General features: G+C 42.4%; 1 protein-coding gene across 35 annotated transcripts in view; it reads right to left on the reverse strand.

The window, feature by feature from the left end:
• Window positions 1–21,843, reverse strand: part of LOC6531661 (protein muscleblind) — a 162,599-nt gene that overhangs the window by 34,636 nt on the left and 106,120 nt on the right. Inside the window, exon 2 of one of the 35 annotated variants that reach the window (XM_039372503.2) lies at window positions 14,439–14,506. The exons of the other annotated variants lie outside the window; for them this stretch is intronic. Within the exon in view, the coding sequence (XP_039228437.1) occupies window positions 14,439–14,450 (12 nt within the window). The 5' untranslated portion in view covers window positions 14,451–14,506. The remainder of the gene's footprint in view (window positions 1–14,438; window positions 14,507–21,843) is intronic. 35 annotated transcript variants of the gene reach the window in all.

Below are 21,843 nucleotides of genomic sequence, written 5' to 3' on the forward strand. Positions count from 1 at the left end.
TTTAATATTAAACCAGCAACTTAGGTGCCGGTGAACCATTATCTTGGGAGTAACTGCATTCGAGGGATTTGTGTTAATTGAAAAATGTGGCCTAGAATATGGCGAGCACAACTGTACTGTACTTGCCTAAAGTGGATTACCTTACGGACAAAAGTGCACTCAGTTAATGGAATTCTACTAAACGATGCGCTATTACTGTCGTGTTATGCTTTTTGCCAATTCCTTTATTTTTGTGCCTTTTTGCCGGGAAACTATACTTGAGTTGGCCAAATGGCAATTTCTGATTTCGGCAGTGGCTCTATCTCACTGCCGTATTTTCGTTTCATTTGCTCATTTAACCTGCTCTCCATGTTTGCCACCCTTTACCATTCCCAGCCCTCTTTCGCTCATTGCATTTGCCTCGCGCTTATCAGCCTCGAAATTCACTTAATTTAATTAAAGTGCACAACGGAGTGAGTGCAGAACAAAAATAAAACACAAAAAAAAAAGGTAAAAAATAATAATAAAACGGTGAGAACGCCACTGAAAAAGGCAAAAGACTTTCACATTATTTTTGCACACAAACACCGGAGTACCCAGTGCCAGTGGTCATTCCGCTCCCATCATCATCGCCATGCTCATCATCATCAGCAGCGCCACCATCATCGGTGTGGACGTCATTGCTTCATTTTCGCCTGCCGGTTACGGGGCTTCGGCTCCGTTGCGCCCCCGAATTAATTTCCGTTTTGCAAACCAATTGAAAATCCAATTTTCAATACACAAACCATATAACGCCCCCCTATATGCACCCCTCTCATCTCATCACCGTCCACACCCATCCACTCTGCCCGGCATACGTTTAACTAAAGTTCCCTTCTCCATACCGACCGCTTGCCAGGGGGATTCCGGTAGCACACGTGGAAAAGTTTGCTCACATTTAAAGGGCTTTAAAAAAGTGGCAAGCGAACGTGGCCCGAGAGCCACGAAACGGGCAACTGGAGGCCATTGGCCACTGCGCCCGAAAGTAGGCAACAATATATATGGGCATTAAACGTAAACCGACTGCAGCCTGCAGGGGCAACAGCCCAGGCTTCCATGCCCCGTTCGGCTTGCATTGCCGTGTTTATTTGTACACATGCCGACACACACACACACATACAAACACTCACACACACACACACACACACACACAGAGAGAGGATACAAACAAGCATACACGTGCTGTACACCCATATGACCACATAATGCACGCCATGGCGCCCGAACAGGGACCCCGTGGGACAGGCTGCGGTGCGTTCCTGTGTGTGCGTGTTGCACATTGATTTTTTTCTGCAGGCCAGCCAGCCATCCAGCCAGCCGAAGGCTTTTCCTCCCATGATTTGACCACATGGCCAGGACGCTTTACAAATTGCAAGGGATAACCGGGCACTGTTAGTGGGATTTCCTATAGCGATTCGATTAATCTGGCCAAAGAAGACTTGATCGGCGTTGGCTGTATCTAACTGGAGGATTTGGCTTAAGTCTAAGGAAATGTGAGCGGACATTGTTATTATTGTGCAATGGGTACCCAGTAGCCGTTTTAAGTAGAGAAACATTTGCATTTGAATTGGATTTATTCGTTTTCATTCTTTTGTCTATTGGTTTCAATGACCATTTCAATGGAAATGTTTTGTTCGCTTATTTGTTCATTTGTTGCGGATTTTTGGAAAAGCCCTCTTAAAAGGCATTTTTTTTAAGCCCAAAAGCGTGCGGTATTTCAGTTTTTGTTCGTTTTTTACCCCCCATTCGCGCTTTCTACTTTTATGATAGAAATAAATTTTAAGCATTCACATTTTTCAACTTTTTGACACACAAGCATCGCAAAACCGGCGTAAAGGCCAAATAATTGAAGTGCGAAGCCTTGACTTGACTCAACTTAACTCAACTTGACTTGCGTCGTATCCGCGCTGCGAAATCGGCACTCACATAGATACACACACACACACACACACACACTCGCAATGACGGAGATTGGCATAAACTGCGGCAACATTTAATGGCGAGCTTCGTTTTTGGCAGACATTGATGACTTTTTAACTGCAGTCATTTGCAGGGCGGCGTCGTTTACACAGCTTACACAGACATGGATACACCGCCATAGATATGGCAAATGTTTGCCTAGGCCCCGCACACATACACTTGCACTCACATCGACAGACACACATTCACACCCACTCACACACTCACACACTCACACGTTTCGGTGGCGTTTCCGTTTCCTCAGCTCCGTTGTAAGCCATTTGAGCAGAAGGCGGCGACATCAGGAAAATATCGCGTGACGCGGCGATAAAAATAATCATCATAATGTAATGTGAAAGGAGGCCAACGATGGGGGATTGGGGATCGCGGGGTCAAGGGGTCAGAGGGGGGTTCCGACTGCTTAATCGATTTTCCCTTTTCGCCGCAGCGGGCGTGGCCCCATTTAATGCGATTATTTGCGATTTCTTTTCTGTGGACGTTTGCAGTGTCCGCAAATTAACGAGCCCCCATAATAATTTAGTCGCATGCCGTAATAACAAGCCGCAGAAGTGGGTGCACCGGCTACCTTTCGGACCTTTTTGGGGGTGGCTGGCCCCAAGGTCGTGGGAGCAGGCAAATTGATTTCGTTTCATGTTGCCCGACATATGTTGCCGACTTTTTGGCGCCAAGCCCGCCGACATCGTCGCTCGAAGACATTTGCATGGTCGTAAATGAGAAATAAAAACGGGTTCTGGGTTGTGTGGCCATACAGGCTTGCGGTCAAAATTTGCTTGTTGTTGGGGAATAAAAAATTTTATTGCCCACATGTGTTTTGTCCTTAGGGAGAGCCTGTGGGTGTGTGTGTGTGTGTGTGTTTGTGTTCTTTGGCATCGTTTGCAATTATTATGGCATACTTAAAAGGAAAGAGTTGGTTTCCTCTTTAAACTTCCATACAATGGATCACTTGACATTCAATACCGGCATGCTAAATCATTTCAATGCGCCAAACTAATTGAAAAGGGATGCTTCCAGCCATGGACAAGGACAAGGAGAAAGTTTATGGCAAACACAGGCGGAGAATGGGGAATGGAGAACGGAGACATGAGGACACGCTTTTAATAAATCCATCACATAACCCGCATTATTAAAAAGATCCAAGTCCTGACACGAACAAGCAAAGTTTCGCTGGCAAACAAACACACAGACACAGAGGACAAACGTGTCTACGAGATGGAGATGGAGATAGAGATGAAAGAGGGAGGGAGAAAGTACACACACGAGTAGAAAAAGCGCTTATCAAATTTCCACAAACGATGACAATCAAACTGAAGGCATCAGGACGTTGAGCAAAGCCAAGCCAAGACCAGGATAAGCTCCAGGACGAGGACAAGGACGAAGACCGGGACAAAATGATTGGACGTTGTGGTGCTCTTGAGTGAATGTAATCGCCAATAAACTGCATAAAGCGCATATCAGCTGGACTGGCTCGACAATGGGGCGAGAGTCCAGGACATCGAAAGGATTCAATCAATGCGCAAACAAAAGGCCAACAGACTGAAGCGAAAGAGTCGCCTCGAGACGCGCAGACCCAAAGGCACATAAATAATTCAATTGTCAACACGCTCGGCACTGCAACATGCGATAATATTACCCCGCCGAACGGAAGGAAAACTTTTCTGCTAACAAAAATAAACTTTTTTCCTTTGCCGCTGATGTTGCCATGTTACAACTTTATCGATTTACACAAAATGAGGCTCGTTATTAGTTGAAGGGGACATGTGTGACCAATGTGGAGAATGTGAGCAGCAAATAAATATCTTTAAGCAGAATGAATTCTACTGCACTTCCTGTTAAATATTTAATACTAAAATAAAATGTTATTTGGAATTGAGAAACTAACAATTTAATTTAGGAAATTTCATATTTGCCAGCAAAAAAAGTTTGTGACAGTTGCAAGAGAGAACCCAAGGCATTTGCCAGGGATTTTTCACCTCAATTAGAGTTCCCACTTTTGGCCAGCCGACTAATCTCGAGTCCTTCGACCAGGATCTATATCTAAGACCACGCCTCATCCTTCGATTTATTCCCCCCTTTTTTATTGCCTCTTCCCTGTTTTTTATGACTTGACAGAGCCCCTTCATCATGCCGTTCCCCCTTCGGTTTTTTTTTTTTTATGATTTGCTACACACCCGGCTATGTTTCCGTTGCTTTCGATTTTAAAGGACCCAGAACACACATAAGTGAGTGTGTGAGGGTCCTTCGATCGCATGGGCAATTTTTTATTGTTAGAAAATTGTTTTCTCTGCTCAGCGTTACGCAAGAAAAAAATTGATTTCTTGTCTTTATGGCATTGTCCCTTTGCCAGTCCTGTTCGCTGGCTGCTGTTGGCAAATTTAATATGTTATCCTTCGATGTGCGTTCCCCTGCTTCTGGATGGTGTTGTTGTTTGTTTGAAAAATATTGAATTTTTCGCAAAATAAAATGGATAAAGGATAACATCTTTTGCCGTGTTTGCGGAAACCGAAGCAAACCCAAGAAGCCCAGCAAGTGGAAAATTGTCCCTTCTCTACTTTCCTCACACCACCAAAAGTCCTTGCTTGTCCGTTTTGTGGTTAACTTGTTTCGGTTTCCTTTCTTTTTGATTGTCTAACATGTGTTTCTTGTTCAATATATATACATTCTTATATATGCATTTGTATATACTAATATATATATATAGAGGACACTGTATGTCGGAGATATTTGATTTCAGAAATTGAATTGCATTTAATTTGCTTTTGCTGTTTTCGAGAAATTTGTTGGCCTCTGGCAGCTTATTGGCCTGCAATAATTTTTTCACATTTCTTTCAAGTGTCAAATAACTTTAAGCTCGAATAAATTGTTCAAGAATTTGCATTCGGGACTCATTTATTAAAGCTCTGCCTAGTCTGCAGTTTTGTCCTTACAAGATAAACGCACCTGTAGGTAAATGAAGAGTTTTTGTAATTTTTAGTCAAACGATTTTATTTGAGTTTAATTTATTGTGTGGCCAAAGTTTATAACTGGCATTTAATTAAAGACAAAAATGGCCTTCTTCTAAGCCTTAAATTACAGAGCCTTTTGAATGTGGAATTTAGAATTCCAAATCTGCCAGGTCACTTAAAGTGATTCCTATGTTACAATTTTCATTCAAGTTGCCTTTTTTCAATTTAAACTGCCTCTTGGTTTGGGGCGCAAAAAAATCCAACTGTTGAGTGTAACCGAAAAATATTATGAATATTTTTAGCACACTCTGTGTGGTATTTTATTTTGCAATTCTTTCTTTTTTTGCCGAGGTTTTTGTTCATCAACAAAGCATTAGCGCTTGCCCGCTTAGGGACTTTTACAATGCACTTTTTTATTTCGTTGTGTCTGCTTTTTTTTTGTGAGTGTTTGTAGGCGTGTCAGGCGCCCAGAGGCCTGCAAACAAACAAACAGAATGGCGGGGCAAATGATGAGCAGCGGTTGAGCAGGCAAAGAAATGAGAAAAAATTGCAGTTCTAACGGAGGGAAAAAATTCGTAAAAAATCACATATAAAAATATAAGGAGAGGTGAGCGAGCGCTGGGTGGAAATACATAAAAAATAATATCATGAATGCAATGACTTTTAATGTACAGTTATTGCGCAGCTGTCTGATGTCCCAGGCTCCAAATGTATGTGTATGTATTTGTGTATATATTTTAATGCTGCATACTTTCTGGCTGGCGTTGCTTACATGACGCTGCAAGGCGAGGGCACACTATGGGAAATTTTACCCCTTTTTCTGGCCAAAACCCATTTTCTGAAAGTCGGAATATTACAATAATATTTAGTGTACGCATTCATAATTGACCAATCTTTAGTGCTGCGTACTAGAAATTTTAATAGATGGCGCCACAACAAAGAAATCAGCTGTTTAAAACAGCTGTTGCGCGTACACAAAATAACAATCTGCAACATTAAGTTTTTCTTTCGTTACAAAAGTTCTAATATCTTTGGAACCAAAGCGTTAATTTTCATTCTGTAAAAAGTATTTTAATCAGTGGACCTTCTATTAGGCGTTTGCAACATTCAATAGAAAAAAAAACTAGTGTTGTTCCAGTAATTTAGTAAAAATCTTAGTTGCTTTACAAAAGTATTTTTTTTTATAATGCCTAACTTTGAATAGAGATTTAAAGTGATTGCAGCAGATTGCATCAATAAAATATACCTCATGTTGTAGCTTATTTAATTCTTGTTCAGATTATTGTAATTTTAAAAACCACTTTTACCGATTCTGGGAGAATTTATAGATTTTAGACTTAACCCTACTTTTCCAAATTCAGAGTAATCTCATGCTAAACGAGAGTTAAACAAGGCGGTTGCTGAATTGCTTCGTTATTTTTATTAGTACTATTGTTGTTAAATAAATTAAAATAATTAAGTATATAAACTCTATCACAAAATCAGTTGTTTTTGCTAAGATTAGAAAAAGCATACAAAATGAAAGAAAGCCTTTACGAAAATTAATAATATAAATATAAGGAACTGTGCCACGCCCCCGGTTTTTGGGGTACGCTTAGATATGGTCTAGTGCAAATTATTGCAAAAAAAAAAAATTAAATATCTTTATTCGTTCTGGAGTTATAATATAAAAAAAATAGAAAGGGCGGTGCCACGCCCACAATTTTTGGTACCATAAAAGATATGGACTAGTGTAACCCCATACAAAAAACACTAATTGAATATCTCTCCCCGTTCTGGAGTTATTAATTTAGGCCAGAAAAAGTGGTCAAATTTCCCATAGTGGGGCAGTGCGCTTGTGTGCGTGCCATTCTGTGTGCGGCATGTGCAGTGCACCGTGTATCCTTTTTGGCAAGCTTCATTGCCACTTTGGCCAAAAAGGGTAGACCGACTGTCAGCCAAACAGACGCCCGTTGCCCGTTGCTTGTTGCCCGCTGCACATACTAATAAGGCTAAGTGGCAATGACAAACACAAATGCATTTGCACACACATAAACACACACACACACAAGCCGGATATAAAATGTGGGTGGAGGGGAAAAGGAGAAAGTGAGCGAGAGAGAGGGCATGCTGGGCGACAAATGTCTGTTTGGGACTCTGCGGAACCACAAAGCGAACACTTTATGACTGTTGAATGACCTCATAAGCATGCGTGCTTATTTCTCGCCCCCGCAGTTCCAGTTCCACTTGATTTCGCGTTTTGAATTCCCTTTGAATGGTCTTTAAAATGTAATTACCAGTGTTGTAAGCTACCGCAATTGTTTTATCAAAATGTGAATGGCCTTAAAGTTGCCACTGATGCTTTAATAATAATACCTACATTTAGATGCTCAGAGGTTACTAAAGGCTCATGTTAAATATACATCAAAGTTTTATATCAATATTTAACTGGCACAGTTTTCATATCAAGGTCTACCATGTACATAGTTCAACAAGAATTGCCAACGTTCTATGATCTAGCCAAATAGTTGCCATACTTCAGAAGAATAACTTATTTTGCAGATTTGTAGTGACAACGTACAAATATTTTACCTTCGTTGGGAAAACTTCCATCAATGTCGAATGGAAAATGCAAAAGTTGGCATTGTCATTTGGCTATTTATAGGCAGCTGTCATATTGCAAATTGATGCCCTGCACTGGAACCATTAGCCTTGCCCCCTTTCCCCCCATTCCTCCGCCCATTTATCCTGAGTTGCAGCCATTTCTTTTATAATTCTTTCGTTAAGGAAAAATTGCAAGAAACTCGGAGTTTTCCCACTCTATTTTTTCGAGATGCTGCTGCCTTGTCAAGCCATAAAATGTTATCACAAAAAGTATTTTCCAAGTCAGCGCACACACAAAAAGTGGGTGGTGGTGGGCGCAAGATCCTGGCGTGGCTGTCGAATGTGCAAGCGAGACAGACAAACTTCAAAGCAAAAGTTGTTGGCAACCCACACACAAGCACACACACACACACACACAAGCATACATGTGCAGCCAGTGAAAGTTACAAATAGAGTTGCCATAAAATTTCATATGCTTATCACGTGCGTTGCCCTTGTACCCACTCATGCCCCATCTGTACCCCACCTACGTAACACCACCCGTGGCCCACAGCAGTTTACTATCCCCACCGACAGATGGCGCCAAATTGCGCTTGCATCGCTGTCAGCCCTTTCACACGTCACACATGAAGCACATAGCGCACATTTTGGAGCCAACTGTACCGCAATATTTTCGCTATTTTAAGCTGACAACGTTGCGTTGCAGTGGCCCTTGCTCTATGACTATTTTATTGTCATATTTATCTACAATCAAGCCGCACACACCCGTTCACACCACTGCACTTTGCTCGGTGGACGAAAACAAAGCATTTTGCGTTTGCAGGCTTTCTCCATCTTTTTTTTTGTTTTTTGTTTTTTTTTTTGGTTTGTTGCGCTTTGTCGAACACAGGCTAAGAATGCGTTTTCCAACAGCCCGAGCGATATGTCAGGAAATTGGCTTTACTTTTGACATTTTATGCTTCGAGTGGAAAGTCATTGTTTAGAGCTGACATATTGAAGAGAGATAGAGGGCCGTTGCGATAAGAGTGGCATATACAATTTCTATGCCAGATTCTCTGCTGTTTTGCGGGCCAAAAGCTGTAAAAACTGTAAAAACCAGTCAAAACTCAATTAAAATTACGACCCACTGATAAGGCTGCAAAACTAAAACAAATTAATGCCTCTACGTTTGCTGGCAATGAAAGTAAGCCGGGTGATAAAGAAGGGAATAGAAAAATAGAAATGGAAACACCCACAGTTGCCAACGTTTTACCAATTGTTTGTGGCCCACTTTCGGGCGCCAAATAAAAAAGTTAACCAGCCGTGCCCAACACATGTGACCCAGATAAGCTTATTATGAACTCATTTTGAGCGCCTTTTTGGCACAGAAAACACCATCAAATTAGATTCAATGAGGACGCCCCCCGTTTACCAATAAATTGTGGCAAATTATGCGGCCAAAGATTAAATTCGATTCTTATGGAAATCCAAGGCAACAGGAGGCTGCAACTTAAGGCTGCCTACCTACACTTTTATCCATCCAATCCAGGTGCCAGGCAGGCAGTTCCAAACCCGTACCGTAACTGAACCGACAGCTGTGAACTGACCCTCTAATCTGCATAATTTGCACAAAAATCGGGCGGACAGGGAACTCGAGACGAAGGTGAGGTCCCTGCGGCATTATAAATAGTCAAAGATATTTATTTGTAATGAGGACCAGGGGTTGCCAAGACATTGCCTGGGTCCAGCATTCTCCACGGGGTAGTTTACTCAACGTGGACATGGAACTCGAACCCGAACTTGGACCCGGGACTTTTTGTTCGATTAGAGGCCAGCATCTGCTCGATGGACAAAGTTCTAGCTCTAACGATGACCAAATACCGAGAACCGAGGACCGACCACTGAGTTATGCCAACGATAGACCTTTTACCCTCGCTAAAGTTGATTAAAAACTGCAGGCGGTGAGCAGTTGATTGCCCGATGGACGGTTTATGGTCAATTATGCCATGTTCTGGACCACGTTTTGTGGCCGGAGATATGTCCAGCCACAAATGGATAGTTCAATCAATATCTGGTCTAGGGCACGTCATTTACCACACTCAACCAATTGAATTTTATTGCGAAACGCAAGTCAATTTATTATTTTATAAGCATGACAAATGATTGGTGGCTAAGCTAAGCACACTGGGTATAAGTAAGTGTTTTGCTGGAAAGAATCCACACCTTTAAGGATTTCATAGAGCACAAGAAACTTGAACAACGCCACATTCCAGAGAAGGCATTTCCTTTTTCATTTTCCGGTTAATCGATCCATTCATCGTTCAAGGTTCAAATATTTATCGATTCCGAAGAAAAACACATCATAAGTTCACCCTAAGCCTCTTATCCAGCCTGTTTATCCCAGCTCAACGTATATCACAGTATTTTCCGCACTTTTCCCCCCTGCTGGGTCACCTACCTCAATCCAAGGTCAAACCTGCCAGCCTTCCCTCCACATTTACCACCACCCCACCGCCCACACTTGAGGGAACCTTTTGTTGTTGGCTAGCCACAGGAGCTCAGTCTTGTGTAAGTCAAATGAATTTGTCATGAGGTTTTCCCACTGCTGTTATTGCTGCTGCTGCTTAGGAAACCGAAAAAGTGACAGCCCATCTAGGCGCACACACAAACACGGAGGAAAATGATTGAGTACATTGTGTTCCCCGCTTGGAATTTAAATGAAGAGATCAAGTATATACAATCATGATAAAGAGAGGATCGCCGCATAAGACAGTCATAAGTACTCATAAGGGTTATCTATAAATCCACTTTAACAAAAACGTACATATATAGTACTAAGTCCACTTCAATTGTGAATTGAAAATATAGTGGATTTAAGTTTTCGCTCAGTGCACACATCACTGTGATATACAGGAAGCCACTTGGCAGTTGGGTCTGGCATTGCGGCATTTATAAATATAATGCCAATAAATACGCAGGGACCGGTGAAAATCCATCGATTGCCCACCTAATCGATTCAAAGGAGTTTTCCAGCTTGTGTCACCGGCAGACCGCCCAAAGTTTGATTGGCAAAATCGTCAGCGGGGGGGCGTTCAAGCCCCTCGAAACCCCCGCCCATTCATCGTGTGTGATTCAGACGGCCGTCGCCAGAGGGCGCTGCAAAAAACTTGACAGGTGTTTGCCTCGGGCTTCGCCTTCAACCCACTGGCTTCCGTCCGACATTTTTAAGTGCCTCAAAATACAATCCAAATGCGCTTAATTATGCACGCTCCGATGTCCGAAAATCTGCAGGAAGCAATTACGTGGGCGTATTGAAATCGGATAGTGGTGCACTGGCCTTTTCAAGGGGGTGGGATGACTCATGAAAAGAACGCCCGTCGATGGTGTTGATGACGTAAGCTTAGCACAACCAACCCCCCAGGGAAAATGAGGGGGGTTCAGAGTGGGGAAACGGAAACCGAATACGAATACGAATCCGATTCCGATTCCAAGTGCGAAGTCAAGCGCACAAATCAAAGCCAAGAATTTTTGCATTGTAGAAGGCTTCCTGGCAACTCCAAGAACTCCAAGAACCGGAAGTGCTTTCTTATAAGCCGGCGGAGAAAGAGAAAAACAAACGAAGGGTTGCTAGTCTCTCTTTGAGTGATGGCAGTGAGTCTCTTGAGCTCTTGAGTGGGAATTAAAAGAGCAGCGGGGGTTGAAAGAGTGATGAGGTGCTAGGATTTTGTTGATTTGATCCAATTAGCAAGTAAAATAGAAGAGAGAAAACTCCAATTACAGCAGAAAGGGAGGTAAAAATGCGGAAGCAATTAGACGATAAGAAGTAATTCTAAGTAAAAACTTGTACTCTTGCTAAGGGTAAAAATATTTTAGGAAACAATTTAGGACTTAATAATAACACACATTTGCAGTCTTTTTATAAAGCAGAGTTTTCTAATAACCAGGCATAAATTAAAGCAAACTTCTTTCGATTTAAGAACTCAAATGACAGCAGACAATTTTGTGTGGGATAAACTCCATTAGATCGAGCCCGCAATCTCATTAGATGTCGCTACTTTTTTGGCGCATTTTCCGGTTCTATTACCCGTGGAAACCGCCGACACACGCACACATTCAAGTTTAATTAACAAGAACGAAAAAGTTTTGTGTGCAACAAATCCCAAGTTTATCTGCCTTACGATTGACAACAGTTTCGGGAATAACGCCAAGTGGAAAGAGGAGACGAGACGAGAAGTGAGTGAGAAGGTGAAGGAAAACTTTTACATTATTAAACTGGAACTGGTTGGAAATGTTGACAGCAATTTGACAGGGCCAAAAGCCCAGCCCATCGGCAACAAAAACATTTACACGGCCGGCTCCCCGAAATGAAACAATAATAACAATAATAGTAAAAAAGACACAAGTCGGTGCGGGAAAATGTCATGATTGCCAGGACGACGCCGGCGACGACGACGACTCCTCGAGGGTTGTGTGTGTCCTGCAGCGAAATAAATAAATAAAAATAAAAAAAAAAGGATTGCGGGGCGGTGAAGGGATTTGAAGGGTGAGGCGGGGGGGATTGTAAAACAAATTTGTTTATTGTTGACACTCGAATTGGGAAACGGGATAAGGATAAAGGACGATGACACCTCGACCTTTCACCGCCACGAGCTAAATCCTCTTCCCATTGTTCGGGCGAGAAAAGGGTTCGGGATCTTGAGATCCATCCGGTTATGGGACACCTTCTAACGGTGTCCGCTCCTCTTGATTTATGGGCGTGTGCCGCTCGTGTCCTTTGTACCTCATCATATCATCTTAGCATGCTAATTGCGCGGCATTCTCCGCTTACGGGACATGTCTTCATATAATGCGTATATGGCACCCCAAACAGCAAAACCAAACCAAAAAAATAAATGGCAAATACAGAGAAAGAACCTCGGAGAGCCCGAAACCCGAAGCCCAGTTACGTGTGGAACGTGCCGCATAATTCAGGTTTGCCTTTCACTCCGCCTTATTGAATTGCCGCTTCCCATTTGGGACACTTTTGTCAAGTGCCTCCCTCCTCCTGGTCCGCGCCACCCAGAATCTTTGGCATTCATGCGGGTAATTTATGTAAATTTATTGTTCCTTTATCTGTTCCCATTCAGGCATTTCTTTTGGCAAGTATTTTGGGTGTTTCTTTGGCGCGCGTGTTTGCTGTCAAAATATTGGACAGACGGCGGCGGCGGAGGAAAGCGGACTGAGAAGGAGAAGCGAGCTAAATCAATTAATAATGAAAATGCAGATGTTTCGTTCTGCTCCTTCTGCTCGCTTTTTTCGTGGCCAATCGAACGCAATGAATAAGAAATCGTTTTAACGCTGTTAACCGAATATTGTGAGTAGGCTTCAATAACAGATACTGACAGGTATCAATAAAATCCGTTGTATACCTTTTACTTGGATGTTCACACCTTGAATACTCCTGATATTTCATTTCCATACTTTCCTCGACAGCTTAAACCCTTTGCAGCTGCAATTCCCCTAACGTTTATTGATCCTTTTTTTGCCAAAGCTAACCCTCTGACGTCCGTTTACCCCAAAACGAATTTGTATTTATTAATAATGCTCTGGGTGGAGAGAATGGCCCCACGGTTCCAACGATTTCAACATTTGCTTTTATTGTTTCATGCTAAGACATTTGCAAGCATCAGGAACAACCCCTGGCTGAACTAAACCGAACAAACTCAATTACGTAATAAAAATTTATGAACGCCCCCGACCGAAAGGACATTAAAATTGTTGTTTGCACTCTTCCCCCAGCTGCGAATGCGAATGCTATTGATTTTACTGTCCTGTCTCGGGTTAAGCCCCAGCATTGATGGACAGCCAGGAATCGGGAGTAGATCAGACCAAATCCCATATCATTAATACTTGTAAGGGAAACACCAGCATTGACCCTCATTTTGGGGGCGAGTGTGTGTGTGTGTGTAATTCATCTCAATAAAATGCGATAAATCCACAGAGCACAAAAAAACTATAAAATGTCTCCAGGAAGTGCATAAACAACTAAGCGAAGGGAATGGAAATGGAATGAAGATGGAATTGGAGTTGGAGGATTCGTGGCAAACGCGTGTCCCATTTCGGAATTTATTAAGGATTCATCCGGTGGGGTGGCATGGCTGTGCCATTCGGCATATCCTTGGACTTTTGGACAGAGAGCAAATGGTCACTCAACGCCAGCTGCTAATTGTGTGATCTGTGTGAGTGTTTGCTGAACGTGTGAACGACTTTCGTTTGACCTTCGTGCACTGAACTTGTTATCAACGCCAAAAATCAAACAAGCCCACTGCGAAAATTCCCAAAAATCCAAAACAAGTTTCTGGGCCTGGGAAAAGCATAGAAAAGAGCCCTAGATAAGATGGACAACCCTTGAGATACATACATCGAATCCGCTCCGAACTGGACAATATATTTATAAGCACATTATTATGCATTGTTGTCGTCCATGGAAAGCGAGTGTCCTTTGTCACATGCACGGCTCAGCATATTAATGATTTCTATTCCTGCCCAGCAGCATCCCTCTCTCAAGGAGTTTAGTTTTCCCTCAAATAAACGGAGTGGGAAAGCACAAGGAAGAGACTTGGTTCGCAACCCTTTCGGCACATAAATTAATTTTCTTGTTCGTTGAATCTCGGCTTTTCTTGCGGAAAGGTCCGTTAATGATGATCAGCATAAATAGTTGGTCAGAGGTTCCAGCTACTGCTCATGATTTGGGGAATTTTTATTATGTATGCAAATGATTATGCGAAATTCCGGTTAACCGACAAACAAAACATTTTACGACCATGTGTTGTGTGCTGCTGACACAAAGGCCCCTGAAATGTTTTCCCCATAATTGAAAATTACGAAATGTTTGCTCAACTTGCCCCACACTTCTCGGGCTTCGAGTGTCTCAAATAAATTTATTAAATTACTCACAAAGGCCGGCATTTGCGGGGTAGGGGGGAGTTATTTGGGTATAGACATCGCTGTAACTTGAAATTTACCTGGAAATAGAAGAAGTAACAAATAGTTGGGGTTATTCAAGGGTTTCATATAAAATAACAATTAGTTTATGGATGCTCTCTATGCCCAGAATTTAATTATGACTGGCTGATTCCCTATATATGTTCACATGAAAATTACTTAGTTTCCTAGTTTAGTTTATTTAGCCTGGCGTTTGCGATCCCAACACGTTTCCTTCGGCCTTTCGCCCTCAACCCTTGTCATCTCACAGCCAATTGCACTTAGTCGCCAGCACTTTAAATTAAGTCAAATGCCAAACAACGACGAGCGCCTAAAAGTCTGCAAACAAAGAGTGAATACGCACACACTCGACGCTTCACGGTCCATTAAATTTAGCTGGCCACTAGAAGCTTCCAGCGAATAGAATGAAACTCGAGCAAAGGACATCCGGCAGATAGATACAAGATACATTTCGACTCACGCTTCTGCTTCAAGGTCATTAAACAAAATGATGGCCCAATGGGGGTGTTGCGGCGGATTGCGGATTGGGCAATTTTTAGCACTTTTCGCTGGCTAAATCCAAGCAAACCGCAAAAAGTCACGTAGCCCGAGATTTTTTCCTGGGGTTTGAGGATTCGACGAGCTGCCTAACAAGTCAACACAGAAACGCTCAAGTGCGAAAAAATGAAAATGAAGCGATGTAGTGCGGTGTGGGGCAGAACCACTACGGGCGGGTAGCTGGAAGGCTTAGAAAGTGAGTGCACCGGGGGAAAAAGGACAATATTGAATGGATATTGCGTCTTATCTCTCGTTAAAGGATCTCTTGTTGTAACACGACAAATGGCGTATTTACATTTTGTTACAAAGTATTCTTTACATAGGTAAAATTAAAGACACCATTCTTGATTGATTTCTTAGAGGGATAGACTACTAAATTGCAGCGCAGAATGGCAATTGTTTAATACCTTGTTTAGTGTTTTAATTTGAATGCAGAAGTGCAAGGTATTCAATGCGCTCTAATTCTGCTCGGGAGAGTAACAATACTGTGAAGAAAGTGTGTGCTATTCAAATGGAGGATCCTAGGGCCATTTCTTTCTGTGTGCCAAAGCGACTTAAGCGAAACCTCTAAAGTGCGACGGCGACGCTTTAAGTGCCGCACATGTATGCCACCGGTGGGTGGGGAGGGCAGGGGAGGGGCTTCTCTGTATCGCAGTTGCTCTGTCACGAGGGTAACAAACGGTGTCCCATGTGGTAGGGGTGGCCTATCCTACGGAATGCCTCCGACTAAGAGGGTGAGTGCAATGAAATCTTAATGCCTTAATGGGCCACACAATCTAATTTACTTTTGTTTGCCCTCTCGTTCTGTAAGGATATGCCCCTCTCTTTCGCCGTACATATCCTCGTCTCTTTCCTGTCCGTTACTTCTGTTTTGGCTTAACGTTGTATTCTGCTTTTTTTTTTTTTTTGTTCTTTGGATTTTACTATAAATGATTTTTTTCGCTTTTGGGGTTTTCTGCCATTGCTAATGCCGTTAGCTTTGCTTTACTTCTGTCGTTCTGTCGTTCTTCGACTTCGCCTCCCCCCACCCACCACCTACTGTTGTTGTTCTAGTTGTGCTTCGTAATCCTATTAACAATGGCGATGTTGTCGTCATCACTGCGTACACACCTATATATATATATGTATATATCCAAAAACATACGTAGACAACGTTTACATACAAAGGAATATACATACATGGGTATATCATTATATCGTTATGCGCCGCCATTTTTCATACGTTTCCTGTTACGCTGCTTCTTACACTTGTTTTATTTCTATATTGATTTGCGTGGTGCTCGTTTTCTAGGGTCTTATGCTCACAATGGGCTAATTAGATTAAAAGTCCATTGAACCGCCAGGGAAATGGCTTCGGCTTGATGATTCTAGGGAATGGCTTGGTCTAAAATCGATTACATTACTTGGAAGTAATGGTGGAAGAGGTGAACCAGAAGCCCGAATTCGAAAAAATACCTTAAAGATATACAATCTTTAGAAGCGGAGGCATAACTTCATCGAGAGCTTTAGGTAATTGTAATTTTGGCAATAGGTGTGTTTAATTCTTTGCAAGTTTTAAACAGCTAAATCTTAAGACTAGAGAAAATCCTTTCAGTTTTATCAATTTATCCGCTCCTTGATATATCCTGCAGGATATCTCCATCGAATCGAGTCTGGGCAACTCGAGTTGTCTTAGGCCAGGCCAAGTGGTACGCCGTCTGCTCCTGTGCATTGTACTAAAAATTTCCTACAACATTCTTGCAGAGCACAAGGACAGCTTAATCCCAGCTCACTATAAATCAAACGCACACACACACTCGCAGGAAGACGCAGTAAGCTCCCAGGCGCATATCAAGTTGAGTTTTAAATATTGTAACATTTTTTCTATTTTTTGTGTTTTTTTTTTTTGCGAACATTTTTTGTGGCTCTGCGGACTGTGCTGGCTGCTGGTGATTCTTCTGTGCGAAGCTAAAAATTCCCTGAAGCTTAACAAGTTTAAGTTGGTTGCACAGCACAGTAGAGCAGAGCAGAGCTAGCTGCTGAAAAAGAGCAAGGAAATGGAGTCGAGGTGAAGGAGAAAGCAGAGCGAGGGAAAGGCAGAGAGTTAGACGCACTTTAGTTTCTATGCAAAATAGTTTTAAATTACACACCAAGAGAAATTCTAATTTAATTGAAATGCTCGCCAGACGGCAGACGCCATACGCCATATCAAATTGATGCAGATGGCGAGGAATGGTATTAGCATTTGCAGTGTGCAGTCCATGGAGGTGTCTCAAGTTGTTTTGGCATTTCATGCAAATTAACTGCAGCAATAAATTGACAGTGCACACACTTTTAGCCACGTCTGACAGTTGCAATTCAGGTGTGCAGGCGAGGAGGCGGCGAGGAAACCCTTTTTCTCAACAGTTTTGACAGGCGCGCGACATTTTCTGCTTGCTTACCGCTTCAACTTTTGCTCGAATAACCAGACAGAGCGCGGATATAACTTTCCCACCAGCAGCCTTCAGCCTTGAGCCTTATCCACCCACAACCTTTCACCAGCCCACCTGATTTTCCACCATTCCGCTGGCTGCTAGCTGCAACATGTCAAAATGTGCGACAGCCGCGAGTTAGCCAAAATCCGAGACACAGAGAGAGTTCTCTCCACACCATTCCATTTTTGGCGTCATTTTATTTTTGGCCATGATATGTGTACTGTGTACTGTGTTCCGCTGTTTGGCCAAAAACTTTCTACGATGGTTGGTAGCGGGGGTTTTGAAATTAAATTAAAACAGCGAGCATAACTTGAGAAGCTTGAGATAGAGGAGGACTAGGCAAAAGTTAAATGAAATTAGATAGGTAAGATTGATGATGCTAGTTTCTGGCGAGGTATACAATTAATTACAGTTTAATTAGCTGCAGTAGATTATGTTGAAATTTGATGACTTTCTCTGACTGAAATTCGCTTCAGTAGATAAATAGAAGCACCATCTTACTCTACCTATAGCTTTTATTGCTCCTTTCAGGCTGTGTACATTTCGAGAAGTAGAGTAGACCCATTTAATTGGCCATCGGTGTGCAGTTTCTTATAATATCTTCACACATCATTCAGATCCAAACATATAGCCCGGTTATTTATTGCACATGTGTAATGTGTAAGCTGGCTGCCGTGCAGCATAATGATGCGACTTTTGCACTCAAGTTGCCGCACTCTGCATGCCGAAGACATTGCAAATTTGTCGCGACTGCGAATCGCATCCTCGAGATACTTTACCCATCTCCCATCTCCCTCTCCACCGCCCCTGTTGCCGTCTCTTTCGCTGGTGAGATGATGCTGCTGCTGATGCTGATGCTGCTGCATTCCTTCTGCCTTGACACGCTTGACAAATTCGCATGCAATTATTTATAGAGAAGTGCCAGCCAGAGGAGACGAAGACGACTTGAGTTGACTCGACTTGACTCGCCTGTCCCCATGAATGAATGAATGAGTGCGAACGAGTGTGAATGAGAGGGTCGCTCGTGTTGGTGGGTGCGAGCGAGATGGCGGGGGCGGTGACGTCAGACGCTCCACTTTTTGGGCAATTTAATTATGCAATTTTGAGAAAAATGCAGCGTGGTGATGGTGGTGCTAGTGATGCTGATGGTGTTGTTGCGCTCATAATTTCTGTTTCGATTTATGTGCCAAGTGTCAGGCTGTCAGTGGAAATAGCAAAAATGCCAAAACTGCAGGGCTATCGCTGTCCCTCTCTCGAACTATGGCCCTCTCGCTTTCGTTTTGGCCATAATAAATATTTATGCTAAATTTATTTGCGTTCGCATTTAGCTTTTGACATTTTTGGCAAACATTTCACGCGCTTGTTCGCAATTAGTGTCAGTGCGGGGCAGAAAGAGAAAGAGGGAGATGGATAGAGAGAGACAGCGACAGTTGAAGTGCGCGAGCGAGATGGCTGGACTCTCAGTGCTAACCGCTGGTTAATTAAAAAACTTTCAGGCATTTGTTTAATTTTCATAATTTACAATGCGGCGGCTACTGCACAAAAAAAAATATAAAAAAAAAAACCAACTAGGACAAAGAGGAGAGATTAAAAAAATGCTGTATCCAGTTGAGCGAAAAGTTCCCAGTATTATCTCTCTATCTTCCTGGCTCTTGGCTAATTAAACGACGCAACAAGTTAATTAGCAGGGACAAAGGCATGACTTTGGTCAGTGCATAGTGCATAGTGCATAAAAAAGCGAGTCAGAAGCGCCATTGCAACCAGAACTCATCGTTTCAATAATACAACTTTTCTTTCTCATCATACTCCAGTAGCCCGAGTTATAAAAGTTATTAAAACGGCTTTTGTGCGCCCATAAAGCCCATAAAGCGGAGTGAAGTGAAGTTCCATACTGGCTAAGAGCACAGTGGAGCAGCGGCTGCAGTTAGCCATATGCCAATGATTAGTTGGCAGGCGGAAAGAAGTGGGCCTAAACCTCGGCCATTGCTCTAAATTGGTTCTATATGTATTGACTGTGCCACAGCTCCCCAGCTCCCAGTTTCCCCATTCAATTTTCATTCTGTTTTTTATATTTTTTTGTGTTGTCTTTACCTTTCAGCCAGACAGCAATCGTTCAGCCGTACTCATTCCTCTTTGCCGTGTTTAGCGCAGCTTAGCCATCTTCATTAGCCGGAGAGACACAATCAACAAAATGCACAGAGTCGCTTTGAATTTTCCGGTTTTGGACCAACTAACCATGAAGACTCATATGGTGGTCGCATTGCAAACCCTTCCTTTTTCCCTTATCCTGCAACTGCATTCGCTGACAATTTTCACTCAAACGAGTGCGGGGAAAAAGAATGGGCATACCATGTGCACAAAAAGTTGGCAGAGTCTAAAACCCCTTTTCGACGGTTTCGTAATTAACTAAAATGCCAAGTGTAGGTCAACCCGACCCAGTAGTCGTTTGCAAAAGACGGCTCTACTGGGGGTTACATAAATGGCTAAATTCCAGACAGACAGACGGACAGTAGGAGGATTTCGTTTTAAGCGCTGCTTAGTTTGCCTTTGTTCCCTACGCTTTTTCAAGCAGATTTTATTTTAATTTAATTTCGCCTATAACGAATTCGAGTAGCGACAGAGCTCCTGTTGGTCCGAATTCCAGTTGGTCAGTGTAATGCATTTACTTGCACTCTACATCGCATTGCACTAAACCTGAGTGTGCAAGAGACAAAAAAACAAAATAAAAATCCAAACAAAAACGAAACAAAAAACGAAAAAAAGAAGGAAAATGGAGAGAAACTTTCGACGTGTGTCCACCATCGCTTAACCCCCGGGCTTATTACATTTTTCAATTAGCAAAATTAAACTCGAAGCGAGTCCTTCGCACAAACGTTGGCCCCAAAAGCTCTCACGGAGATGCGACTGCCAAATTGTGGGCGGCAGTGGGCCATGGGCCATAAAAAAGGGATCTATACTCGCATGTGCTTGTTTGTAAATGTAGCGGCAAGACTGTAGCAAATCAACAGCAGAATCAACAAAACAAATTGCAAAAGAGCGCAATACGGCACCAAGTGGCATGGAATGCGGCAACATATGTTGTGGAGGGTCCTACATTCCAGGCTCCAATCGATATCGATATTTGTTGGCCAAGCTGAGGCTGTTCCAGTTAAGAATGTTGCTTAAATAAATTCTAATTATATAGTATAGTACGAGCAAGGGCCCTTGAAACCATTAATACCTCAAGTAAACTACTTTAAGCCATCGGCAATTGAAAGTCAGCACTGTTAAAGCTTTAAAGATCATAAATTTGCCCATTTCCATTCCTCGTATATATAGTAGACTCTTCTACACAACCCTTGTACCCATGTGCCCTTTACGATTTCACGTTACGTTAACCCTTTGATATTTTGCAGCCACCATTTACCAAATGAAAGCCATGCAACTACTCTAAAATCCCTCACAAATTTGATTCCGAATTATGCGAATACCCCACAAGCAGTGACTACGATGTTTGCACTCGCTTTTACTTGCTTTTTATTAATTTGCTCAACACTGCCGAAGGAGTTATACGCCAAACTTGGCCAAAACGCCCAGGAGCAGCGACAAATGCTTTTTTCTGTCTCGACCCATAGACAGAAACCCAAACAAAACGGCAGAAACCGAGACAGAAAATAAAAAAAATCCAAGTGAAACCACCAAAACCTCGACGAAACCGAAACCCAAACTCGGCTTTCGTATACCAAACTCAACTCAAATCCTAAACGACTGCGAAATATAATTTTTTCGGGGTTTTTCCTCACGTTTTTTTCCCTTTTTTTTTGTTTACAAATTTTCACCCTTTTTTTTATTTTGTATGAAGTACTAGTGAGTGGGTGGGCGAACTCTCAGTTTTCAAGTTTTGTGGCAGTTTTGCGTGTTTGCTTATAATTTTGTTTGAGTTCAGAGCCACGCCTGCCGCCCTTTTGGTTCAAAAAAAAAAAAAGGGCAAGACCAAAATAAGTTGGAGGGCACAAAGTAAATTTGTAATTACTTTTTCATGCTGCAATTAAAAATGGCGTAAATAGCTCGAAGCGGCAAATAGAATGCGAGTGAGACGGACCGATTTTGTGGAAGTGAGATGGATAAATCTTTTTTGGTTATATACATTTTGTGGCCAAAAAGCTTATGCACGACTGCATGCAGTTCTATTTTCGTTTTGATTTATAAATGAATTATAAGACTTCTTTGCCAGCGAAACTATTGATTTTTGTATTAATCTATGGCAACCACGAGCCATAAAATTCACTTTTAATGACGGGATAGCGACGAAGAAAAAAGAAAACTTGTTGTGGCCGTCGTCATTAGTGCAAATTACAAGCAATTAAACATGGCCAACACCAGCGCTA

Source organism: Drosophila yakuba, chromosome 2R (genome assembly GCF_016746365.2).
Source record: "Drosophila yakuba strain Tai18E2 chromosome 2R, Prin_Dyak_Tai18E2_2.1, whole genome shotgun sequence".
Lineage (NCBI taxonomy): Eukaryota > Metazoa > Arthropoda > Insecta > Diptera > Drosophilidae > Drosophila > Drosophila yakuba.